Genomic DNA, 26,544 nt, shown 5'->3' on the forward strand with positions numbered 1-26,544 from the left:
TTCTAGATTACTTATTTATATATCTCTTCTTTTACATTTTATTCTAATAAATTTGCTCAGTCCTTCAACCTTAAAGTTAATAATGAGATGCAGGAGATAACTTTTATTTAATCATTACTTTTTAAATTATCTTCTATTTTATACCTATTTTATATATCTTCGTTAAATATTATCTTCTAATTGTTAATTCCTGCAAATGTTTTTCAGATCCTAGCTTACCAATGTTTCTACTTTTTAGTGATAGTTTAAATTTCACATAATTAGGTAAAACAATTTCACATAATTAGGTAAAACAATTTCCAAACAACATCTAAATAATGAAAGAAATAAAATTTTGAAGAAAAAAAACAATATAAGTAAATACTTTTATGTTCTTGGACTAGTTCATAGCTTCCAGAAATCAAAGACTATCTGAGGGCACAATTATTAATTAACTTAGATTCCTAAACAGAAATATTTATGCAACTATTTTCAGGGCTAAGTCTTTTTCCACTGCATGTTGAACAGAAGTTTATTAAATACTGACAGGCTGGTGAAGATACAATAAAACTTTATGAATAGCTCAATATATAGCTGAACAGTTTCCTTGATCACTACTTTGGCAGCCTCACCCAACTCTTGTACAACAGAGCAAACAGAACAGGCTATGAAATAAGGTAAGTTTACGGATCATATTTCTTTGTTTCTTTCATGTTTCTAAATAATTACTTATTCCCTTAATTCATGTTAGCAATATTCCTGTCTATTGGCACTTGTTTAAAATAGAAAAGATAACATATTTTCATTTGCCATTTTAAATATATATATATCTCTTGTACTAAAACAGGAGAAAACATTTTTAATTTTTTTAAGATATGAGAAAATTTTCTTTGCCCAGCTCTTCATTATAATTTTTGTCAGACTAAGTTGAATCAAAGCATGTTTATTTAATTACTTCATATAGAAAAAAAGATTCAAAAATATTTTGAAATATGTACAAATACTCTAAGTATGACTTAATGTATTTTATTTAGGAAAATATATATAGGCGGAATAGAATACAACAGTTATAAAACATTTAATCTTTTCTAGCAAAACTTTTAAAGATCAGTCAAGTTACCATCTAATAAAGTATTACTCATTTTGAAAATAAATATACACAGAAAGGACATCAATATATAATTTTCCCGAAAATGTTTTGCTTGAAATTACTGTGATCCAAAATGTGATCACTGTAATTACCATTTACAGCATATGAACAATTTTAGTACTGATTGTTTATGAGTAGTCACAAGAGTAATTTAATTTTAATACATTAATTTTGTTCTAATTCTTCAAGATAAAAGGTTTGCTTCATAACAATATGCATTTTTGCTTTTAGACTTTTCTTAAAAATAGAAAGGCACAATCCTTATTGACTTCTTTTTTTTTTTTTAAAGATTTTATTTATTTATTTGAGACAGAGAGAATGAGAGAGAGAGCACATGAGAGGGGGGAGGGTCAGAGGGAGAAGCAGGCTCCCTGCCGAGCAGGGAGCCAGATGCGGGACTCGATCCAGGGACTCCAGGATCATGACCTGAGCCGAAGGCAGTCGCTTAACCAACTGAGCCACCCAGGCGCCCTCCTTATTGACTTCTTGATACCAAAGTAAGATATTACTTTGAGTGAGACAAACTTATTTAAAGTTAAACATTAAATGCAACTGTGTCCTTTCTCACATAACATTGAGCAATTCAGTTTCATTTTCTTAACAGTTTCATATATCTCCTGCCACTTTGATTAAGTCTAGTTTATATTTGGGTTCTTTGAAGATTACAGATGCAATAAACAGCTTATATATGTGTAATAGGAAAGCATATGCTAAGGTTGAATGCTAGTCTTTAAACATTCATTCATAAAGTATATTTTTAAAAGTGAACTTGTGCTTACTTGTTGTCAGGCTCTGAACTACTTCCATGATTATTGCTATTAAGAATATAAAAATCCTGGGGCGCCTGGGTGGCTCAGTCTTAAGCGTCTGCCTTCAGCTCAGGTCATGATTCAGAGTCCTGGGATCGAGCCCCGCATCGGGCTCCCTGCTCTGCGGGAAGCCTGCTTCTCCCTCTCCCACTGCCCCGCTTGTGTTCCTGCTCTCGCTAACTCTCTCTCTCTGTCAAATAAATAAATAAATAAATAAATCTTTAAAAAAAAAATTAAAAAAAAAAGAATATAAAAATCCTGGGGTGCCTGGGTGGCACCGTTTGTTGTGTCAGACTCTTGGTTTTGGCTCAGGTTGTGATCTCAGGGTTGTGAAATCGAGCCTCACATGGGTCTCTGCCTTCAGCATAGAGTGCTTAAGACTCTCTCTCCATCTGCCCCTCCCTCCCACTCTCTCTCTCTCTCTCAAAAATAAATAAGTAAATAAATAAATAAATAAATAAATCTTTAAAAAACGAGTATAACAATACAATTAAGGAAATTAACATATATATTAATAAGGGCAATAGATATGCTATGTGACGTGGTAAAATGGAAAAAGGATAGATTAACTCTGTCTATAAGAGTAGTAGGAAAGGACTCGCCAAGAACATGGCATTTGAATTAGGCATAAATTGGCACTAACTTAGAAGAGCAAATGTGGAAGGATTGAAGGAAGATTAAATAGCATGTACTTAAGAAGGCATGTTACCCAAGAAAGATGTTGCAGTGGTGGAGATAAGATGAAGGTATAATTCTGAAAATATTTTGGAGATAGAACCAACAGGCCTTTTGAATGATTGAATGTTGTAGAAAGATATGAAAAAGGGAAAATACGTTTTTAGGTTGGGGCAACTCTATATATGAACTAACCTAAAAAATTACAGGAGAAGGGCCTAATGTGAGAAGCCCCCCCAAAATATTTTAAGATCAGCAATTTATAATCACTATATTGTACACCTGAAACAAATATTATACTGTATGTTAACTGAAACTAATATTACACTGTATGTTAACTAACTAGAATTTAAATAAAAACTCAAAAAAAAATAAAATGAGCAATTTATTAAAGCATTTACCATGGAAATTCCAAATTCCTATCTGAGTATATGCTATTGAAGTAAGATTTATATAAAAATCATAGAATACAGAAAAATCAGGGAAACTTGAAGAGTACGAGAGATAAGAGAGGTATAGTCAGAACTAAATTAAACAAATAAAATTTAAGATAATTACTGGAAGAAAGCTCTTCCCAATCTACATTTAGGTATCCTTTGTATGCTAACTCAAATACATAATGTTATCAGAAAATAAATACACATGTTTGATATGAGAGTTTCGTGTATCATACTTACATTTTGAGGGAGGAATTGGAGATGATTTAATTCAAACCTTTTTTTTTGAAGTGACAACTCCCAAATATATATTGTATACCTATACATTTTTCATAATATTTTATATTTGTATTCCATATATATTTATATTCTTTTCCACAATATTATTATAAGAAAGCAGTGTTGGAGTTCGAGAGACAGTGTTTAAAGTAGGAAGAACTAGAATTTTTGACTTTGAGAAAATAACTTATTTTCTCTAAGGTTGAAGTTCCTAACGGGCAAAATGTGGATAACAACATCTCCTTCAAAAAATAATGAGAATTAGGGGACACAGTGCAAGTGTCAGATTTCTTTAACTTGAGAAAGGCTCTAACATGAGAGAGCAAGGCACATCTGCTTGGAGATCTTTTCTTCCCTTTATGTTTCATCTTAGTTACTGCAATAATGTGTAACTCTATTTATTAAAAATTGCATGTGTTGTTTACATTTTGCCAATGTTTATTATTTTAGATTATAAACAACTGTCTGTACCTCTGCTTGTGTTGTACTTAGTTAAAAAAAGAGGAATGTATATACTCTTATGATAATGATGGTGGCTTACTGTAGTTATATATTTTACATTTTAAATATATATTTTCTTTCTTTAGATGGCAAGGAAGAAATTTACTGGATTAGAAATCTCTCTGATTGTCCTTTTTGCTGTAGTTACTGTAATAGCTATTGCCCTAATTGCTGTTTTAGCAACTAGGACACCTGCTGTTGAAGGTAAGTAATGTTAAAAATACTTGCACGTTATAATGAAGTTAAATAAAATTTGCCCCATAATAATTATGAATTTTTAAAAGTAATCTACATGAGATGAAACATGTGAAGAAAGATCTCAAGTAAGTTACATAATTATTCCAAGTTTTTCTATCCATTATATTACAGTTATTTCAATGAAGATCTTGTAATTAAGCAATTTATGTGCTTTGACATTAATGACCTTCCCCACATTGTGTTGCTTGAGAAATTGTAAAGAGGCAAAGGGATCAAAGTGATAATGGAAGGTGGAATAATCATCTAATGTTTTTAGTGAGGTTCTTCTTATTAATAGGAAGACCTGGGTTTTTGCTCTGGCCTTCAGATACTTGCAAAATTGGGGGGCAGGGTGGAAAATCTGGGGGAATACCCTCTTAATTTTAGTCTCATTTTTTTTTTTTAAGTGAGAGAGAGGATGTATAACAAAAACAGGTAGAGGGAAGGTGAAACAAAACTTGAAGTGTTTATCTTTTTTTTCTGAATATTTCTATCCTAATTTAGAGTAAATGCATACTACTCTGATCCACCCAACCTTCTCTTCTTTCATCATTCTCTCTTGACCAAATCAGAATTAGAAAGGCTGTTACAGATTATCTTTTAGTCTAATCATAGTTAGTTTTCTACTGCCATTAGTCATTTGTTTTACCTGCTCCTAGCAAATTGAAAGCTCACTACATTGTGACATGATCATTTTATCTTACCCATATCTGATTGCTGGAAAGTTCTTATTATATAGAATTGGGATTTATTTTTCTTTGCAGTTCCTTGCTTTCTCTTCTATTCACTTCAAAGTATTGTTTTCCTCCTACTTTTCTCTTCTACTCTAATTCTTGTCTCCTTCTCTATATTCTTTTCCCATCCATATAACGCCATCTTCTTTCTTCATCTATAAAACACATTTTTTCGTAAATGTGGTAGAATGGACATTTTGCTTCCTTTTGAATCTACCTCAAGACCTTCTGTGAAAATATTTTGTTTTTCTGCAGAAACAGTCAACAAGGCTCTGCACAGTCAATTTTTAAATATCGTTTGGATATTTTCCTTTTGTGACTAGGACTTGAATTTGTGGGTCTTTTATTAGCGTAACATTTATTTTTATTTTTATTATATATGTAAATTCATTTGTCTTTCAATGTAAGGTATTTATTACCCCCAAAATCTGAAAAAAAATTAACACCCTGTTTTATTTTATTAACCTCTTTCTTTCCTAGCAATTAGTAATTCTACTTCAACTCCACCTACCACTCGTACAACCACCGTGTATCCTGGTTTAGGAAAATGTCCAAGTGAGCTAAATGATCGTATCAATGAGAGAATAAACTGCATTCCAGAACAATTTCCAACACAGGTCTGCCACAAAAGACTTTAATATTTTCTATGAATATATATTAATTAAATTAAGATAATTGCTCAGTATTGGATCAATTCCATATTTTTAAAGATCTAGCCATCAATTAAGCTGCACTTATCTTTTTATTATAGCTCCATATAAAGAGATGAGAGATAATTGAAATTGATGAGCTTGCTTTTCTCTACTTCTATTCAATAAATTAATAAGTTAATATTTTTCCATGCTTAATAAGCTATTGTTAATTTTAAAAATCTTAAAGAAATTCTATCTTTGCAAATCTACTTCTTAAAAAAATATAGCCTTTGACAGTATAAGACATTTTAGAGACAATATGAATGCTCCATAAAAGTATTTATAATGATGGCATTAAGAAGCGTCTGGAAAATTAAGTAATACTGATATTTTGGAAAATTATTATTATTTATTTTTTAATTTTTTGGTAGTATGGGAGAGGAAGCTCAAATGGAGAAAATTAAGGGTAACTTAATAGGTTCATGTAACCCTAAGTTGACTCTTCCTGGTCTTCATAACATACATGGAAATAAAGGTCAATGAGAGTATGTGTGTGCGAACGTGTGTGTGTGTTCATATTTTGTAATATCTATATATTATATGCAATCTATAATATATTATGATATCTATATAATGTAAATATATATTAATCTGTGCATATTAAATATTATACTTTATGTATTATAATGTAATATGCATATCTACAGTATATTATGTAATATTTTATGCATGTAATATGCATATCTAATATATATTAAATCTATAATAGACATATCTGAATCTCACCTCTCTTACTCTTTCTATCATAAAAAAATAACTAAATGAACTATAAAATTTCTATTAGCCTTATCTTACCATTGTTACCTCATAGTTAACACATAATTTTCTGGTTAATTTGCTATGAAAAGTTGCAAAACAATGAGACTTTTCTTAGGACAACATCAGGAATAGTAGGTCTTTATAGCCTACCTACTGATAAAAGAGCTAGATAAATAGTGTTTACTGTGACATGCTAAGATAATTGGCCAGATATTCTCTTTAGGTATATTCTCTTTAGGAAACAATTGAAGCTTAACATAGAATTCTATTAGGAACAATATGGGCTGCTAAAATCTTAAAGGGAAACAACATTTCAAAGCCAATGGTTTAAGGTTTTGATGCCTACTATTTTTAATGTCAGCCTGTCAGGTTGCTAAAGAGTGTTTTCAATGCGAAACAAATTAAACTTAAGAATTTAGCAAATTTCAGCTAACATGTATTTGTCATTTAAGAAAAGAAGGGGAACTTAATTTAAGAGCAGCTATAATTCTAGCCAGAGTGTATTAGTCAGCCTGGGCTTCTATAATAAAATGCCAAGCTGGGTGACTTAAACAACACATTTATTTTCTCACTCTTGTGGAGGCTAGAAGTCAAGATGCCATCAGGGTTGGTTTCTTTCTTTCCTTTTTTTTTTTTTTTTCTAAAGATTTTATTTATTTGACAGAGAGAGACAGGACGAGAAAGGGAACACAAGCAGGGGGAGTGTGAGAGGGAGAAGCAGGCTTCCCGCGAAGGAAGGCAGCCTGATGCAGGGCTCGATCCCAGGACCCTGGGATCATGACCTGAGATGAAGGCAGACACTTAAGGACTGAGCCACCCAGGCGCCCAGGGTTGGTTTCTAGCAATACTTCTCTTTCTGGCTTGTAGACAGCTGCATTCTTGTGTCTTCAATGGTTTTTCCTCTGTGCATGCCCAGATAGAGAGAGGGAGTGTGTATGTGACCATGCTCTGAAGTCTCTTCTTTGTACGATGACACCAGTCCTATCAGATTCGCACCCAGCCTATGACTTCATTTAACCTTAATTACCTCCTTAAATGCGCTGTCTCCGAATACAGTCACACTGGGGGCAAAGGGTTTAGGGCTTCCTACATATGAATTGTGGGGGGACACAATTCAGTCCATAATACAATCAATCCACTATATAGTAATATACCTATTATTACATATATTTCTATATGCATAATCACACACATATAATAAAAATAAAAACATAACAAATGTATTTTTACCTACCAAAGTTTATACCTACTGATGCATACTTAATCTGTTTTACTTTCTGTTTTTTTCAAATTAAGAAGAAAGAAAATTGAAGTTCACTCATATGTGGAATTTAAGAAACAAAAAAAAATGAGCAAAGGGGAAAAAAAGAGAGAGAGAGGCAAATCAAGAAACAGACTCTTAGCTATAGAGAACAGACTGATGGTTACCAGAAGGGAGGTGGGTGGGGTAATGGAGATTAAGTAGGGCAATTGTGATGAACACCGGGTGTTGTATGGAAGTGTTGAATCACTATATTTTATATACACTTGAAATTAATATTACACTGTATCTTAATTAACTGGAATTTAAATAAAAACTTAAAAATAGATTAGGAATTAAAATAATAGGGGAAAATACCTGAAATCTTGAAAAATTGGCAGAATAACAATATAAATAGCAAGTATCAAAATCTATACTTATAAAATAAACCAAAATTATTCATATTTTAAAAGCAACAATGAGGATATACATTTTTAAACTAATGTTTTGGTGTGTATATGTAGTGGTACGAGTGATGTCTTCCAAAAAATTTATGTCTACTTGGAGCCTTAGAATATTACTTTATTTGGAAATAGGATCTTTGCAGATGTAATTAAGTGCTAAATGAGTTTATGCTGGATTAGGGTGGGGCCTAAATCCAATGGCTGGTGTCCTTATAAGAGAAGGGGATGCATAGAGAGAACTATAGGGAAGAAAGCAGTGTGAAGATAGAAGTAGAGATTGGAGTAAGGTATCTTCAAATCAAGAAATCCTAGATTACCAGGAGCTTTCAGAAGCTAGGAACAGACAAGGAAGCAGTCTTCCCTAGAGCCTTAGAGGGAGCATGGTTCTGCTACCACCTTGAGGTAGGACTTCTAGACTCCAGAATTGTGAGAGAATAAATTTCTGTTGATTCAGACAACCCTGTTTATGGCTGTTACAGCAGACCTAGGAATCCAATACAGTATGTTTGAAAGAATTTCATGTAACTCCATTTTACTGTATATTTTTTTTATTTTAGTAAAATATGATTGTAATTTACTTATTTCTTTTTTCTTAGCACCTTTACACCTTCCCAAATCAGTATATCTACATCTAATCCTACCTCTTTGTTTTGTACCAACATTTTTTTTAAAACATTTTATTTATTTATTTGACAGAGAGAGACAAGCAAGAGAGGGAACACAAGCAGGGTAGTGTGAGAGGGAGAAGCAGGCTTCCTGCTGAGCAGGGAGCCCAATGCTTATGCCGGGCTCTATCCCAGGACCCCAGGATCATGACCCAAGCTGAAGGCAGATGCTTAACGACTGAGCCACCCAGGCGCCCATTGTACCAACATTTTTAAAAGCCTTTTAGAAAGAATACTGCAGGGTGCTTGGGTGGCTCAGTTGGTTAAGTGTCTGCCTTTGGCTCAGGTCATGATCCCAGAATCCTGGGATCCAGCCCTGCATCGGGCTCCCTGCTCAGCGGGAGTGTGCTTATCCCTCTGCCTGCCGCTCCCACTGCTTGTGCTCTCTCTCTTTGGGTCAAATAAATAAAAAAATCTTTAAAAAATAAAAAAATACTACTGTAAATAACAATTTTTATGTAGTTATCTCTTTGTATTATTGGGAGTATATCTATAAGCTCTATAACTAGAAGGAAAATTTCCTGATAGAAGTCACACATACTTTATATTCTGATAGATAATGACCCTCTAAAATATCAGATCCAATTATACTTCCATTTGCAACGGACACGTATGTATGTGTATACGTGTGTGTGCATGTGTATGTGTATCTGAAGCCATTTTAATTTGATGTTAAAGTAGGAGAGAAGTTAGCATGTCAGCTACTAAAAATGTAGGCTTTAAACTTCTCTTCAAGGCAAATAACCACGAAAAAACATCTCACAGATGTTCAAATTATGAAAGTGTGTCACACTATTAAATTCAAATATTAAGTATATTTTTAATTATACGAATGTTAACACACAGCATTACCATGTGGCTCCACTTTTTATATAAGGATATATAATTTTTTCCACTTCACACAATCTTTCCATACAGATCATAAAACTACTCAAGAGTTCAGTGTTTTGCGTTATTCACTGGATGAAATGTCTGCAACTTGTTGTGGCACCTGGCACATAAAATTAGTTTAACTAGTTTACTTAAATACTAAACTAATAAGTGGCTGGAAATAACTGCCTTAAGCATTTTATGTAGGCTTGAATTCAGGGCATGTCTTCATCTTTATAGCCTCACTTGCAGCTTGATACTTAATTGATACACAAAAAATAATTCAATTTTTCTGGGTTGACTACATGACAACAGAAAAGATTATAATTACTCATAGGGCAGAAACTTTTATTTTTTTTTAAGATTTTATATATTTATCTATTTGGGGGAGAGAGAGAAAGAGAGAGGGAGGAGAGGGAGAGGGACAAGCAGGCTCTGCACACTGAGCGGGGAGCCCGATCCCACAACCCAGAGATATTGAGCTGTGATCAAGAGTCCTGTGTTTAACCAGCTTAGCCACCCAGGTGACCAGGGCAGGAACTTTAAAAAAAAAAAAATATGGGCTTAGTAGTATATCTTGAAATCTGGGATTGTGATACCTTCAGCTTTGTTCTTGTTTCTCAAGGTTACTTTGGCTACTTAGGTCTTTGTTGTTCCATACAAATTGTAGTATTATTTGTTCTGGTTCTGTGAAAAATGTTGGTATTTTGATATGGGTTGTATTGAATCTGTAGATTGCTTTGAGTAGTATACTCAAATAAAAAAGAAAATAGAAGTTGGGGCACCTGGGTAGTTAGTCGGTTAAGCATCTGCCTTTGGCTCAGGTCATGATCCTGGGGTTCTGGGATCGAGCCCCACCTCGGGTTCCCTGCTCAGCGGGGAGTCTGCTTCTCCTTCTCCCTCCTGCTTGTGCTCTCTCTTTCTATGTGTCAAATAAATAAAATAAATAAAATCTTAAAAAAAATTAAAAGCAAACAAAGAAAAACCATAGGTTTCTAATAATGTGTGTTGACATGTTAATTTGATAAATCACAACTCAGAGCATCAGTCTCTGGTAGGGTGTAATTAATTCATTGCTATTTCTGCCAAGTGAAAGGAACAAGAGAATAGATGATATGTTAACATATTATATGCTTGAATAAAGAAGCTTGTTTTTTCAAACATCTAATTCAAACATTTATTGGAATGAATGAATGCTTAGACTGACACATGATCACAGTACTAATCCTATGATTCCTTCTATAAATGTTTCATCAGGCAGCTTGTGCCATGCGAGCTTGCTGCTGGAAGCCATGGAATCACTCTCTTATTCCTTGGTGCTTCTTCGTAGATAACCATGGCTACAATGTTGACAAAGTGACAACAACAAGTACTGGTGAGAAATGTTCTCATGGTGATCCAATATAATATATTTTAAGTGGAAAACAAAAAATATATTTTAAATTTTTCTTTGGAAAAATATCTTAAATAGAATCAAATGGGAAGTTTGTACACAAGAATGTTTAAATTGCTTATATCAAGGATTTATTTTTTGCATAATTGTATCTTCCAAATAATAAAAGAAGTCATTATTTGTGATAAAGGCAATATAATTATAAAGCTAATTAATAATTATTAATCTTTATAAACAAAATTATCACTCATGCCAACTTTTTTCTTCCTTTAAGGACTTGAAGCCACATTAAACAGGATATCTTCACCTACGCTATTTGGAAATGACATTCCTAGTGTTCTCTTCACAACTCAAAATCAGACACCCAATCGTTTCCGGTTTAAGGTTTGGATTTTATTTATAAAGGGGAGTTAATCATGAAAAGCAGTGATGAGCACACCCTTCATCTTACCAAGACATTTTCCCTCTTAAGAAATATTTATTCGAAAGCAAAGGACTAATTGAACATGTTATTCCACTTTCCTGAACCTGTTTCCTGAAATGTAACATGAGAACAGTTCGTCCAGCAGTTATTTTTGAAGAATTTCATAATATAGTCAATGTAAAATATTGGATATAGTGTCTTGAGAAGAATAAACACTCAATAAACTTTAGTCATTTTTATTATTTCAACCACAGACTATGATGAAGAATTAGTTTAAAATTTGAGAAACATATTAATTGTGCTGTATAAATGGGACTTTTACTTACTAGTTCTTTTTACTGGTATCACTTTTATTCATGATTTTAAAGAAACTAATTCCTGCTATTTTTTAAGCAAGTAGTTTACTTGTATTGTCTTTTGGATTTGGAAGTGAAAACAACAACATATCCTTTGTATAGTACTTTTGTAAAGCAATTTCACAGGAATTAAGAGGTTATTTTTAGCAAAATTTAAAATCTTCATGGGATTTCTAAGGGGATGAACACTGAAAAGCAATAAGAATAATTAAATTCACAAAAATATACTAGTCAAAAATAAATGTTTAGTAATAGTATCATTAATTTCTCTATATTTTTTAATCAGTCACTAAAAATCTTTATATTATATATATATATTACTTTTATAATCAATTCTATATTCCTTGACAATTTATACAATTCTGTGCATAAGCATTCAACAATGTTAAAATTAAGTTTATGTCTAGATTAATAGCTCCTCTATTAAGTTACTAAATTTAGTATTTTTTATTCAAAACTTGCATTTAATACTTAATTCAGAACTGGAAAGTGAAATAATGATTTTGACTCAAATAATGCTAATTTGTTTAAATCTTTGCAGATTACTGATCCAAATAATAGAAGATATGAAGTTCCTCATCAGTTTGTAGGAGAATTTACTGGAACCGCAGCTACTGATACATTGTATGATGTGCAGGTTATAGAAAATCCATTTAGCATCAAAGTTATTAGAAAAAGCAATATGAGAACTTTGTAAGTATCTTATTTTACATTTCTATAAGGTTAAATAACTGGTCAATTTTATTCTATTATCACAGATTTAGGAACGCCTTAATTTTAAGGCATTTTCAGAAAAAATAATTTTCCTCCCCAAAGAGGGTGTGTATACATTCTTATAAAGATTATAATGGAAAAGGGGTTTTATTTCCTGTGGATGAAACGTATGAGAAAGTGAATGAAAATGTACAAATTGGGGCCAACCAAAAGTGAAGGTAAAGAGCTTCACTGATAGAATTTTAGCCTTGCCTATATTTTTACATAATTAGAACCCCTATTGTGTCCTTTCCGCATTGTTTATCATATTCTGTTGCCAATTTGTAGGATAAAATAGTTACTATTCAGAAAGGGGCTAATTCCCATAGTAATATTAAAGGACTTCATATATGCATATATGATATATATATATGAAAAATATATGATAAATATATGTTAAGTTAAATATTGCCTGAATGCCTTCATTATGAATGTATTTTGGGGGACATTTGTGGCAAGGGATTTAGTAATTTTCAAGATAAATGCTCTCATGTCTCTAAGAAGATTAACTAAGCAGCTGTCAAGATCAAATCTTAGTAATTATTTTTCTTAAAATATAGTTTGATAATTTACAATTGACGTTTTGTTAAATCATGAAAGTATTAAATACCATTTAACATTTCTTGTAGTATATATTTGATATGCATCAAACATACAGTCTTTTTCATTTTGGAAAAATCATTTTGAACTTAATCTTAATATATATGTTAGAGGTGTGAAAGCCAGTATGGTACTGTATTTTACAACTTTGTCTCTAGAGAAAGGCAGAACTGGGTTTGAAATCTGGCTTACTTATTACCAGTTTGTCACCTTAGAAAACATGAATTAATTTTCCCTATTTGTATTATTTGTAAAATGGAATTGATAATGGTAGTTATGCTTTAAGATTGTGATGAAGATTCAAAGAAAGAATGTGAACGAAGAATCATATTGGTGGTGATAAAGCAAATTGTGTCAATAGAATTAACAAATTCTGTTTATGATGTAATTCATATATTCCCAAGAAATGATCACAGCTCAAGATTGACATATTTAAAATGAAATATTCTGGATGATAACATATAGACCCTTCTTTGATAGAACATTTGTATGTTTCCAGATCACTTATTTATTTATTTTATTGTACAGGTTTGACACCAGCATTGGTCCCCTGGTATACTCCGACCAATATTTACAGATCTCAACCAAACTTCCCAGTGAATATGTCTATGGCTTTGGGGAACATATTCATAAGAGATTTCGTCATGATTTAAACTGGAAAACATGGCCAATTTTTACCCGTGATCAACTTCCTGGTGATGTAAGGAACTTTTTTTTTAATAAATAAAATATATTGGAGCAGATGATGATTTTAGCCTATTTGAAACCATTGTTTATTTGATGCCAGTGATACCTAATCCAGAAGCTTGTGTACTTTAGGGGTGAGGATTTATAGTAAAGTCCTAAATTAACTCAAAAATTAACCAACAGATGTTATGAATGCTTCAATAAGTGTATCTAGTTTATAAATATTTTCTTTTTCTTTTTATATTTTGTCATTCTCTTTTCAGTCATTCTTATGTTTAAACTTATCCATGGCAGGGCGCCTGAGTGGTTCAGTTGGTTGAGCAGTTGAGCGTCTGACTCTTGATCTCAGCTCAGGTCTTGATCTCACAGTTGTGAGTTCAAGCCCTATGTTGGGCTCTATGCTGGGCATGGAGCTTACTTAAGATACAAAAACAAGAACAAAAACAAATCTATCCATGGCTAGTCATTACACTAGAATCATTCTAAATACTAACTGTTCTATATCACTTTGTATGATATGGTGTCTGCCTATCCATTGGACATCATATTGTACATCTATGCCTGTTTTTTCCTCTTCCATAACATATGAAAATCTTCCATAGGTTTAAATATTTGCACAGGGGATCAGTTCCCTTTGTAAGTACTGAAACTTGAGGTTCTTTATCATTTGTACAATAAGTCACTGAGAGCTAATTTGAAGTTTAACCTCCTAAGAACTTCTCCCAAACTTCCCCATGCAGAATTAGTCTTTACTTTCTAACCCTTTATTCATATTTTAGTATGACAATAACCACAGGTTAGTATCTGTGTATATATTTGTCTATATTTCTAAAATATGAGATTCTTCAGGACAAAGACTCTATCATTAAGAAAATTTTTTTTTATCGATTCATGATTGCTTTAAGTCAATTCTTAGTGATTTTTAAAATGCCAGTGCTAACTATTTCATTCCCCAAAAATGAATAAGTAGGTTGTTGCTTTAAAGAGCTTCATTTGGTAGAGACCTACTACTAATAAACTGCTAATAATGATTCTACCAATCTTTTTTTATAGCATCACTATCTGTAATGAACAATTAATAAACACTAGGCTGAGAACTTCCTCACTATTTTCCATATATTCTTTCCTTTCACCTTCCATATCCAGCCAGGAACTCTTTTTCCTTTTACCTTTCAAGTGTATTTGCAATTGGTTTCAACCATTTCATGTACTTTTTAGCTCACAGCAAACATACTGCAGAAGTTCTTTGAGGATAGACATCATCTTGGAATTTCCTGAAGTGCCTTGGGCATACGTGGGGCATAATGAATAAATATGCCATTTTCTTATCATTAATAGCCTATTAACACTCACTTAATCATAATAAAACATAAAGGAAAATTAAGTAATCTATTCATAGTCTAATGAATATGTTATATATTTTATGTATTAACATATTAATAATCAAAATAAATTAATTTTTTGCTACAGTGTTTCATATGTTAAGTATAGTAGAGAAAATTAGAGATATGAGGATAAATTACAGAAACAAATTGGAATAGATAAGGGCTATTTTAAATATATATATTTTTTAATTTTAAATATACTTCAAAAATTAATTTTCAAATTTTTGCCTTACAGAATAATAATAATTTATATGGCCATCAAACATTCTTCATGTGCATTGAAGATAATTCTGGAAAGTCATTTGGTGTTTTCTTAATGAACAGCAATGCAATGGGTAAGAGTAATTTATCTGTAATATATTTAAATGAGGTTTAACTTGAAATGTTAGAACCGCTCTCTTATTTCAATCATAGGTACTGTATGTCAGAGTAAACTCTATTGTTAATGATTTAGTATGTGAAATTATTACAAGCAGCTTTCTTTCGTAGTAGTATGACAATGGAATTTTGCATATCAGTGGGGAGAGTGTACTATGTTGTGATATTCAGGCACTTTCTTTTCCCTTCAGAGCAACATTGAAACACATCCACGAAAAAGATTATTCCTATTTCCACAACCTCACTTATTAAGATAAGTTAATATACCACTACAAACAAAAAGAGAAAGGTCTATATAGGGAGAGAAAGAAGGAAGATTAATTTTTTAGTTTATCATAATTCAAATAATGTAGAATCTTTTTTTTTAAATATTGTGAGTGCAATACCAATGTTTAACAGATGAATCAGTGATAATAAAAAGCTACAAAATTGAACCATGTCCCAGCAAGAACAATATGTTATATGGTTATCCAGGCAATTATTGTCTACATTGAGAAAACAATAAAAACTTTTATAGTTTTTTCTTGGATATTGGTATGTGATAATAAGATCTTTTAGAGAATCTTCAATTAAAATAACTAATTGAAATGCAATTTTAGAAAAAAAAATATTTTTGTTGTAAAAGGACTGATCCGTTGCTATGCAGGGGATCCAGGGAAAGATTCTGCCAACATCTGTAAAAAGAAACATCTGAGATATCCTATCATAAACCTCATATATAGTGGCATTCTATTTTTTCCTATATTCTTCCTATTTTCAGTATCTTATTTTACCTTAATTATTTAGAAAGCCGTGTAAAAATATGTGGTTAATATGAAACACTTCAATTATTTTATCAATGCGTATATTTTTACTATTTATATGTGCTTCTCCAATTTTATTTGCAGAAATTTTCATTCAGCCTACTCCAATAGTAACTTACAGAGTTATTGGTGGAATTCTGGACTTTTACATCTTTCTAGGAGATACACCAGAACAAGTAGTTCAACGGTATCAAGAGGTATGTTTTACATTTATTTTATAAAATTATTTTCTACCATACTTTTCTTACACCTCACATGTCTAATTTTATTTAAGGTATCTGGGGCCTCTTAGTTGAATGGATTTTTAAGTCTTACCATTTTTCAGGTGTGAATAGGTGGTTTTTGTTTTTTCCAATACCATGAAGCCTATGCATATATTAAATGTGTATATTTCTGGTATCAAATTGTTTCTTGCTTCTAGGCAGCTGAGTTCAGGAGTAGGATTTCTTTGAAATGTTGCATATTAAGTCTTTACTTATTCATGACCTAGTTTTATGAGATAAAGCAAAGGGAAGTATCTTATCGTCAAGACTGAGAATAGGCAACGGATGTATTGGTCATACACCCCTTTGATAAAAATCCTAGAGGCAAGTGAATTATAAGGAAGGCCAGTGAAACTTGCTGTTAATGCACAGTAAGTATCTTATCATCAAGGCTGAGAATAGGCAACGATGTATAGGTCATACACCCCTTTGATAAAAATCCTAAAGGCAAGTGAGTTACAAGGAAGGCTAGTGAAATTTGCTGTTAATGCACAGTAGGTAAACTTCAGGCAAATTGGCTCTGATGCTCAGGCATAGAAGGGCAGATTTTGAAACATAGTCTGAAGTCATATTTTCTGTCTAAGCAACTTTTGCTTTCCTATTAAATAATGTTTTCATGAACCTAAGTCCAAGATGGGTCTTAGAGAGGTAAGGAATCCAGGGCTTACCTAGAGCCTGCTTCTAAAGTATAACTCTGTATTTCTTCTATATAATTCTTTTATACAATTGTTCTCCTGTGACTGTTGGTATATATAATTCCTGGTGTTAGTATGGAAAAATAAGTTCTTTTTATTGGCATAAGATTTAAGGATTATGCCAATTTTTAAAATCTTGTTTTATTGATATATCTTTGACATACAATTCCCATTTGCTAAATGATGTTAAAGGAGAAGTAATTACTATCAAAAACTTTCTTTAGTTAGGATCCAAAAATGTGAAATAAGAGTAGGTAGGATACACAAGTAAATAATTTACAGTGTCTAACAATTCCCAAGTTCCTATTAATAAATATGAGTTTCAGAAAAGCACACGAAATGTATAGTCTGTAATACTAAATCATAATTACAGTGTTAGGCTGAGCTTTATACAGACTTTGGGTATGGTTACTACACCATCAAAACAGTGAATAGCACATTTTTGAAAGAATTTTACATTGGCTTTGTGAGACATTAGCTGGGATTGTTGCATATTACATGCGGAGTAGAGTCTGTGGTCAGCAGTAGTTGAGTTTGAGTCATGCATGATGTATGAATGTAGCATATGTATAGTAGTGCACGTGCTTGTGCCATTTTATGGGTAGCCTTGCAGAGGCTTGAATTTGAGCAATAAGATACAATTGTGGTATAGAATTAATCACTGCGGTATTTAAGTGAGGTTTAAGTTATGTAGCGAGTAGGCAAAAGAAACTTTATTTCTTGTTTGAAGAAAAACAAATTTTTTTCTGTATAAGCTAACCCACTAGCTGTCTTAATGTTTTAAAATTTAAAATTTAATTCATTTGACTGCCCAAATAGTTTTAAAAACAATGTTTATATATAAATTATAAGATAAATAATACATGAATTAATATGGTATATAATAATATTTTGTATACTTTTATTAAAAATAAATTATGTCATATACATGTATAATACACAAAGACATTTCAATTACATGTCAAAATCTTCAGTGAAATTCTATGAAACATAAGATGAAATGAGTTTAAAAATGCTAATTTTTTGAGAGTTTTGATACTAATTTATTTTTAAAATAAATTTAATGTTTAATGAATAGAATAAAATAACCCAATACAAGTAATTTTTAAAAAATGTTACATTGTAGTTTTTTAAACATATATGATAGAGAAATCGTGAAGTATATATATATGCGCCTAATTAAAAAAAACCATCATGCCAATAAAGTCTTGTATTACAAGTGTCTTTATATAACCTAATACTAAGTTTTAGTGAAAATAATTACTATTAGTTACACCCATATTTCCAGGTGCAAAAACAGGTCCTCTGTTATGGTGACACACTGGTATGCTGTTGCTGATGTGTGCTGAGCTTGTTTGGGCCACAGAGAATGAGAGGAGAAGAGACTCTATTTGGCCCATGGGGAGAAGCCCTGCATGTGAATGAGATTACTTGATAAAATAATTGGGTCTGAGCCTTAAAGAACATATATTTTATTAATATATTAATATTAATTAAAGTTTATTAATTAAACATTAAACATTACTTAATATTAATATTTCAAAAAGGAGAAATATAAGCGCTGAAATATAAGAAGATAGAAATTGTATAGTTTTAAACATTTTTTCTTATATGAGGACCATTCATTCACTCATTCATTCATTCTGTTGCTACAGGAAGTGAGAGTGTGGTTGGACAATTTTCTTTTTCTCTTTGATGCTATTTTTATATTGTCTTTTTTAACTTTCCATGCTTGGCAAAATATATCTTTGCAAATACTACTTACTTAAGAGCTAACTTTCTAACTTTTTAACACAAAATAAACAAAGATGAGTGACAAAACATGAAGTGTTTTATAATAAAGTTCTAACAGAATATCCAGGACACAGAATTCAGATAACACTAAATCTTTGTTCAAAATATGTAATTTAACTTAAATAAATAGTAGAGATAACAGAATAAGAAACATGTTAATAATAATTTTAACACTCTTTATTGAAATTAATCAAACATCCATTTATTTCAAGCTTATTGGACGACCAGCAATGCCAGCATATTGGAGTCTTGGATTCCAACTGAGTCGCTGGAATTATAAGTCACTTGATGTAGTGAAAGAAGTGGTACAAAGAAATCGGAATGCTAGCATACCATTTGTAAGTGGGATGAAGGGTTTGTGGGAATATACACCGAGTTAAATATTATCACATAATAATAAATGTAGGAAATTGTCAGCGTTATACATAATATGATATGATATGATATAAGTATGGATTATTAAGCTGCATTTAAATGATAAAGTGTTTTTTAAATCCATACACAAGGCCAGGTCTTCTTTTTTTTTAAAATTTTTTATTGTTATGTTAATCCCCATACATTACATCATTAGTTTTAGATGTAGTGTTCCATGATTCATTGTTTGTGCGTAACACCCAGTGCTCCATGCAGAGCGTGCCCTCCTCAATACCCATCACCAGGCTAACCCATCCCCCCACCCTCCTCCCCTCCCCTCTAGAACCCTCAGTTTGTTTTTCAGAGTCCATCGTCTCTCATGGTTCGTCTCCCCCTCCGATTTCCCCCCCTTCATTCTTCCCCTAAGGCCAGGTCTTCTTGAAATTGTAAGGACTGATTATGAGTTATACTAGAACAGAATACTTTTTTTTTAAAAAAAGATTTTATTTATTCATTTGAGACACAGAGATACAGAGAGAAAGAGAGAGCATGAGGAGGGGGAGAGGCAGAGGGAGAGGGAGAGGGAGAAAGAGGCTCCCTGCTGAGCCAGGAGCCTGATGTGGGGCTTGATCCCAGGACCCTGGGATCATGACCTGAGCTGAAGGCAGAGGCTTAACTATCTGGGCCACCCAGGCGCCCCTAGAACAGAATACATTTTTAACTGTGAACATCACATTCATTTTTTTTTTAAAGGTTTTATTTATTTATTTGGCAGAGAAAGGGAGCACAAGCAGGGGGAACGGCAGGCTGAGGGAGAGGGAGAAGCAGGCTCCCCGCTGAGCAGGGAGCCCGATGCAGGGCTCGATCCCAGGACCCTGGGATCATGACCTGAGCCGAAGGCAGCCGCTTAATGACTGAGCCACTCAGGTGCCCCCACATTCAGTTTTTTAATATAGACTGTTTTTTACAGCCGATATAATTTTTAATGTAAAGAATATTTAGGAGCATCTGGGTGGCTCAGTGGTTTAAGTGTCGGACTCTTGGTTTCGGACCAGGTCCTGATCTTGCAGTTGTGGGATTGAGCCCCACATCGGGCTCTGTGCTCAGTACGGAGTCTGCTTCAGATTCTCTCCCTCTCTCTCTCTCAAATAAACAAATAAAATCTTAAAAAAAATATATTTAAAGTATTTTATGTAATATGTATGTTTTGTTTTCTTTTTCTTTTTAAGATTTTTAAGATTTTATTTATTTGAGAGAGAATGAGAGAGGGAGAGGGAGCATGAGAGAGAGGAGGGTCAGTGGGGAGTCCGACAACTTGGGGCTCCATCCTGAGACTCTGGGATCATGACCTGAGCAGAAGGCAGATGCTTAACCGACTGAGCCACCTAGGTGCCCCTATGTTTTGTTTTCTATATAATGATTCCCATATATAAAACATATTAATTTCCAGTGATCATCACTGAAACAAGTGTGAATAATTATTTAATGCTTTTGTACTTTAGAATTAGAAAAATTACTTTTATAAACAATTACAACTGTGTTTTTAGTGAAATAAAAGAGATCTAAGTACATTTACTTTTTAATCATTATATTTCTAATACAAATTCATTGGACTTAAAGGTTGAAGTGATTAGAGTTCTTTCAGTCTATTTATTGAAATATACTCTACTAATTTTCAGGATACACAGTACACTGATATTGACTATATGGAAGCCAAGAAAGACTTTACTTATGATAAAGTTGCATTTCAGGGGCTCCCTGAATTTGTTCAAGATTTACATGACCATGGACAGAAATACGTCATCATCTTGGTAATGACATTATATATTAATATATTTTTAGTATTCACACATTCACACTTGAAAGATTTTCTATAGTTTCTTCTCTCTATTATTAGGACCCTGCAATTTCAATAGATAAGCTTACCAATGGAGCAGCATATAAGACCTATGATAGGGGAAATGCAAAAAATGTGTGGGTAAATGAATCAGATGGGACTACAGCACTTATTGGAGAGGTAAATTTTGATATTCATTAAAGTTGTGTTGTTGAGATTTTCTGTTGTGCAACCACAAAGTTTTTGTAAGAGTGTGTGTGTGTGTGTGTGTGTGTATTTGCTTTCAAATCTGGAAATTTATTTTAAGTATTTTAATTGTGTAAAAAAATTTTAAAAAGCGGAAGTATTTCAATGATCTCTAAAACAGTTTTTGTAAGAAGACAGGTAATTTTCAGTGCTATATACGATTAAAACAAAACTAACAAAATATAACTTAGATTACAAAAATTCTAATAATTTCATGTAAAATAATTACTTATATAAATCAAGCACTTTTATGCTGGGTGTTAAATTTTATGATTTATATTTAATCCTCACAATAAAATAATGAGATAGCTATGATTGGAATTCTTACTTTATAGGTGAAAAAAGTGAATTTGAGAAAGTATAGTAACTTTCCTGATGTCACAGAGCTAATAAAAGCAGAGTTAGGAAACAGTTTGGATCCCAAATGCATAATTTTAACCAGAACAAACATTCTTTTGGAGACAACTTTATAAGATATATCAAAAACTGTAAAGTCTAGATATATTGACTTGGTAATTCCACTTCTGTAATTTAATCAAAGGAAATAAAGTAAGAGATAATGTCAATTTATTAAAAAATTATTATAGCATTATTTTTAAAATTAATTTTATTTTTCATTCGTTTTTAAAATTTTTATTGATTTATTTTTTAAATTTTATTTTATGTTATATTAATCACCATACATTACATCATTGGTTTTTGATGTATTATTCCATGATTCATTGTTTGTGTATAACACCCAGTGCTCCATTCAATACGTGCCCTTCTTAATACCCATCACCAGGCCAACCCATCCCCCCACACCCCCGCCCCTCTAGAATCCCCAGTTTGTTTCTCGGAGTCCATAGTGCCTCATGGTTCGTCTCCCCCTCTGATTCCCCCCCCTTCATTTTTCCCTTCCTACTATCTTCTTCTTTTTTTTAACGTATAATGTATTGTTTCAGAGGTACAGGTCTGTGATTCAACAGTCCTACACAATTCACAGCGCTCACCATAGCACATACCAGCCCCAGCATTATTTACAGTAATGAAGAATATCCTAACCATCACGTTTTATTACATTCATCGAAGTTAAAATTTCTGGTGAAAGTCTTATTCAAATAATTATGAGCTCCATCAGGAAATAAAAGTCGAATTTCTTCCTCATAATGCCTATTAATATCTTACAGAATATACTTTGTTGAGACCTGCTCCATTTGATATGGAAGGATCAGATAGCCAATATGCATAATTTGTATATAAAACAATATGATTTATTTCAGTTCATCTGAAATTGAATTCCTCTTGCCTATCATTATTTTAAGTAATAAGTAGATAATTTGAAGAAGCATAAATCATAAAGAGACAGCCTAGTATATATAGTGTTTAATAGCATGGACTCAGATACATAATTGCTGTGTTTGAATTCCTTCTGTGCCACATATTAATGGTGTGATCTTAAAAAATGTATTTAACTTCTCTGTTTATCACTCCTCTCATCTGTAAAGCGGGTTTAATTATAGTAAATAACTCATCTGGAAAGTGGTGATTAAAAATAATACCTCTCTCCTACAGTTCTAGCAAAGATTAAATGAGCTAATAATTATAAAAATGCTTGGAACAGTACCCAGCACATAACAAGTGTCATATTCTCATTTATTAAATAAAAAATAAATATACAAAGACTTTCTTTACTTGAATTTCTTGGAAGCAAATGCCTTTGAAAATTAAATAATGTATTTTCTTTTACCAAGCAATGAATATATTATATAATTTCTATTTGTTTTTAACCTAACCTATTAGGATGCTAAGAAATAAACTTAGTTGCAGTCAAAAGAGCAGCCTCATTCCATGCTCTTATATTTTTTGCCTTTTTAAATGCTTTATGGTCTCGCTCTACTTTACTGTCACTTAAATGCATTTTAAAGTAGGCCTACTTATTATATTATTATACATATAGATGATACATGGATCACATATACCTGAAGAAGTACAATATTATAACTTTAATATTTTTTTTACTATCTTCTACTCAATAACTTTGTATTATCACTTATTTATTTTCCCTTTTTTATATGTGTATATGTGAATGATCTATTCTTTTAGGTATGGCCAGGATTAACAGTATTCCCTGATTTTACTAATCCAAACTGCATAGATTGGTGGGCAGATGAATGCAACATTTTCCATCAAGAAGTGAAATATGATGGACTTTGGATTGTAAGTAGCTATTTTAAACCCACAATTTTAGAAAATTAACACAATTATTTTTCTATAAAATAATTACTAAGTTGACAAGGTATGGTTTGTTATGTATTGAACATGAAATTAAAAACTCTTAAAATATTTTTCTAGAATGTATAAATTCATACCTGTTATGTTCCTGAGTTAGAAAAGAATGAAAACTAAAAACGGTAAATTGAGAGTTTTCTTCTTCAGTAATACACTTTATAGAATAAATTTCATTTCTGTCCCTAAGGTGATATATTGTTATGACTCATAATTTATGTTTGAAAACAGTTAGCAAGATTTGGAGATAAGTAGTGCAATTCTAAAGATATTTATTACAGTCTACAGTATTCAAGCGATTGCAGCAATATGGGCTACAATAATAAATAAGCACTCAGCCTTCAGAAACTTTTTTTTTTCGTAATTTATGGGATAGAACAAAGCAAAATTGTAATAGGCTAAGTGTTTTATCACAAGATAAACAACAACAGCAACAACCAAAATCCTAGGTTTCTGGTAAAGTTATTAAAGAAAAATGCTAAAGTTTAAAAGTTTCTTTGAAGTTTTATATCTGTAACTATTGATTGCTTGCTTCTGGGTTTATTGTATAGAATGATACTGGGTGATAGTCAATTATTTAGAGGCTTTTTTTTTATGGAAACCGCAATCATATTTGGGGAATGAAACTACTTGGTGATCCCAGAATTCTGTGTCTCAGAAAAAAAGGCTAATAAACCTGAATACAGAGAGACCATCAGGGATTTTATTCAAAAGTATTACAACTGCACAGAATTTTGGAAGGAGATAATGGATGTCTTAGGCATAGCTATACTTTTCTTTGGCTACTTGGTTACAACAATATCTCTACTTTCATGAATTGCTCATTTTTCATTCAGTGATTATTATTTCTTTAATCAGTTACTTAGTTAACAAGTGTTTACTTTGCACCATCAATATATCAGGTATGTTGTGGAAAATACAAAGAGGAAAATTGTGTTTTTAGCCGACGACATGGAACTGAGTTAGAGGCTAGCATAATCTTCAGGATTATCTATGATGAATAGAATGAAGATGGAAAGGCTTTAGTTATTTGACACAAAATTAGTGAGATCACAATAATACCTAGCTGCTGATAGAAATAACAAAAATTTTCATTCCATTCTTGAGGGTTTTTTGTTGTTGTTGTTGTTGTTGTTGAGTTTTATTTTTTATTCCTGTCCCAATTTCAATGTATTATATAAGTTAAAAGTTTCTGGGGTTTTTTGTTTGTTTATTTTGTTATTGTTTTTGTTTGTGCTTAGGAAACAGAGTCCATTAGAGTTACAGTGTAAATGACACTTTAGGAATAGTAAAAGAGAATCTGACTGTGCTGTACATAGAGAATACTTCATTTCCTATATCCACTGGAGACAAATACTTGATTCATCTCCAAAGAGAAGGAGGGGATGGCATGAGGAAGAGCATCTGAGAAAGGCAGAATTGTTCTCATACTAATACATACACATTTGACTAAGCTTAAAAAACAAAACACATGATGATCAGTATGATTTCAAAGCTCACTAAACATCACTGAATTAATTTATATGATGTATAAGCAGTGGTTATACTGCTTCCAACTCTTACTTGAATAACTGCCAAATCCTACTGTTAAATTGTTTCCTTAATTCTTTCAATTTCTTCAGATTATTTGTTCCGATAGAATGAACATGCAGTAAAAAAGTATTATTCAACTGCTGAAATTTTATTTTTAGGTCAAATTTAAAAATAGTGTTATAATTTACTAGATTTCTAATTTAAATTCCATGCTAATGTTTTGAATTTTAAGTTTAAATATTAAAATCACTTTGGAAAATGATGTGAGCTTAAAGGTCATTGAAAAATAGATTTTTGCATATAAACATATACTTGAATTATCTTTTTGCATATAAACATATACTTGAATTATCTTTTTTTGCATCATTCTTGAGATAATCTTTTAATACTTGAGAAATAAGAGCCTAATGTATTTGGTATAATTAAGACTGAAGCTGTGATTTCAAAATAAAAGCATTAATCAATGTTTTTAAAATTCAAAGATCACTTCCTCTTTTTCTGAATAAATATACATATTGTTGTGATCATGTTGTTATGATTTCATTCTTAAAAATCTAATAAGCAGAATTCATCCATAAAGAAGCTCAATAATTTAATATATAGCACTAGGAAACTTAAAATTCAATGAGAAGATATATTCCAACAATTCATATATCCAAATAACTAGGGGATTATTTGGTTATATTCTCTCTACATTTTTATAGGATTCTTATAACAATTGAGTTATTTTAAAAATTATTTGAAAAATTGGGCTATTTTTATTTAGATTGAGTTTAAATGTGGAGCTGTGAAATGCCAACAGATTTTTAAAAAAATTTTATTAGCCACCAAACTTTTATACACAATTTTCGATTGATTTTAAAGAAAAGAACTTTCAGAAACATCCTTAAAAATGGTGTTGACAATTCCTAGAAATGGACATTACTCGATTTGGGATAATTTGAATGACACTTGAATATCTGTAGGTGTACTTATTACTATCAATTCACTGAGGCCTTTTCCTCAAGCCTTCCATTGCTTTGAACCTGCTGGTTGTAATATTAAAAATACTAATTGAGTTCATTTACATGAACATTAAATACAGTTCATTACATGACATTAAATACATGTACATCACTTAAATAATGTAAGTTAGAGAAAAATGTTTTCAGAATTTTCAAAAGTGCAAATATACAAAATACATTAAAAGAGATACAAATAAATTCTATTACATTATGTATAGTATGTTTAATATATTCATAATACAATCTTGCCAAGTAGACAGGATATTTTAAAAATAATCAA

General features: G+C 31.7%; 1 protein-coding gene across 1 annotated transcript in view; it reads left to right on the top strand.

Annotated features, from left to right (window-relative positions):
- Positions 1–3,916: 3,916 nt before the first annotated feature.
- The window catches only part of SI (sucrase-isomaltase), a 96,380-nt gene continuing 73,752 nt past the window's right edge, over positions 3,917–26,544 (top strand). The window contains exons 1-12 of the mRNA XM_036083581.2: positions 3,917–4,034; positions 5,282–5,418; positions 10,749–10,866; positions 11,159–11,268; positions 12,206–12,357; positions 13,546–13,717; positions 15,325–15,424; positions 16,355–16,467; positions 19,235–19,360; positions 21,056–21,187; positions 21,274–21,393; positions 23,545–23,658. Of these exons, the coding sequence (XP_035939474.2) occupies positions 3,917–4,034; positions 5,282–5,418; positions 10,749–10,866; positions 11,159–11,268; positions 12,206–12,357; positions 13,546–13,717; positions 15,325–15,424; positions 16,355–16,467; positions 19,235–19,360; positions 21,056–21,187; positions 21,274–21,393; positions 23,545–23,658 (1,512 nt within the window). The remainder of the gene's footprint in view (positions 4,035–5,281; positions 5,419–10,748; positions 10,867–11,158; positions 11,269–12,205; positions 12,358–13,545; positions 13,718–15,324; positions 15,425–16,354; positions 16,468–19,234; positions 19,361–21,055; positions 21,188–21,273; positions 21,394–23,544; positions 23,659–26,544) is intronic.

The sequence above is a fragment of the Halichoerus grypus genome, chromosome 1, assembly GCF_964656455.1.
Source record: "Halichoerus grypus chromosome 1, mHalGry1.hap1.1, whole genome shotgun sequence".
Lineage (NCBI taxonomy): Eukaryota > Metazoa > Chordata > Mammalia > Carnivora > Phocidae > Halichoerus > Halichoerus grypus.